A 1,308-nucleotide genomic window follows, 5' to 3' on the forward strand; every position below is an offset into this window, starting at 1 on the left:
GACCACCTCGAGGAGCCGTTGTGGCTTGGTGGCGGCCGCGAGCAGCACGCCTCGTCGAGCAGCAGCAACGACGTGCGCGCCAACGAATTGACGTTTGGCGTCCAGCTCAACCGCTATCACCACGACGACTCGGGCTTCCCGCAGCCGGCCTCGCACCTCCAGGAGCGGGGCGGCGGCGTCCGCGCCGCACCGTCGGCATCGACGGCTGACGAGAGGTACAGCCGCCTCGCCTACTCGCCTCAGCAGCACCAGCAGCAGCACCAGCAGCAGCCGCAACACCCCCACCACCACCACCATCAGCAGCAGCTCCAGCAGCACCAGCAGCACCACCAAGGCGAAAGCGGCAGCTTCTACCCCTCTGGCCTGACCTCTGACCTGTCGGACGCCGCGACGGCGTCGGGCGGGATGCACGAGCTGCCCGGCTCGGCCATGACGGCCGCCTCGTCCCTGTTCCCCGACGACTACGCCCAGGACCGGCGCGCCTCGTGTCCCGAGAACGTGGCGAGCATCTCGGCGGCCATTGCCAACCCATCGCCCGACTTTCACCCAACGGAACGAGGGGAACAGCAGCAGCAGCAGCAGCAGCAGCCTTGGTGATGGATCCTTGCGCTGATCCCTTGCCCGCCGTCCGGTCAAGCTACCCATCCAGCACCTCCTATTCCCGCTCCCGGCTCCCTTTACCCCGTCGGCCTCGACGCATACCCTCCCCCTCTTAATCTTCGACCCCGCCTGTCTTGTTCCCGGTCCGCACCTCTGTCACCGACCGACCTCCACGTAGCTCGTCCCGTCCCGCTCCCGACCTGTTCTCTCCAAGCCTCTTCTCGATAAACCATCCCGGGATGTCTCCCCTCGTCTCTAGGATCGACCACCCGCCCGCCCGCTATTTGGATAGACATACGCCCGCGCTTCCCTCCTCCCCCCGGTATCAAAGTGCGGACCTCGTCCACACCACCTTGCCCACATACGACCAGTCGACGTTAATCTCACCTGAAGAAGCCGATGCACGCTGGATTTGTTGCTGGATCGCCTTTCGTCCGTCGTTTTGATGGAGGTGCGAACAGAGGAGCAGAGAGAGAGAGGGTGCAAGTGTTGAGTCCGATGAAGGAGGGGTCGAGGCGGGTGGGGTACAAGTACAAGAGTGTGTGTTTGAGTTTTGCGGTGCGGCTGCGGCTGGGCGCCGGGGTGGTGGCGGGGGGCTCGGGCGGAGGAAAGTAGTCAAGTTGGACGAGATGGATCGTGAATGGCGCACGTTGAAGTTGAAGAGCTGCAACTGAGACTGCCGAAGGCACGACGAGGGGATAGGNGNGG

The 1,308-nt window shown here is 64.5% G+C and overlaps 1 protein-coding gene across 1 annotated transcript in view; it reads left to right on the forward strand.

The window, feature by feature from the left end:
- The window catches only part of PFL1_03213 (uncharacterized protein), a gene marked incomplete at both ends in the record, with an annotated part of 2,663 nt that extends 2,066 nt beyond the window's left edge, over window positions 1–597 (forward strand). Inside the window, one exon of the mRNA XM_007880728.1 lies at window positions 63–597. Coding sequence (XP_007878919.1) covers window positions 63–597 — 535 coding nt within the window. The remainder of the gene's footprint in view (window positions 1–62) is intronic.
- Window positions 598–1,308: the final 711 nt, after the last annotated feature.

Source organism: Pseudozyma flocculosa (genome assembly GCF_000417875.1).
Source record: "Pseudozyma flocculosa PF-1 unplaced genomic scaffold scaffold00009, whole genome shotgun sequence".
NCBI classification, from domain to species: Eukaryota; Fungi; Basidiomycota; class Ustilaginomycetes; order Ustilaginales; family Ustilaginaceae; genus Pseudozyma; species Pseudozyma flocculosa.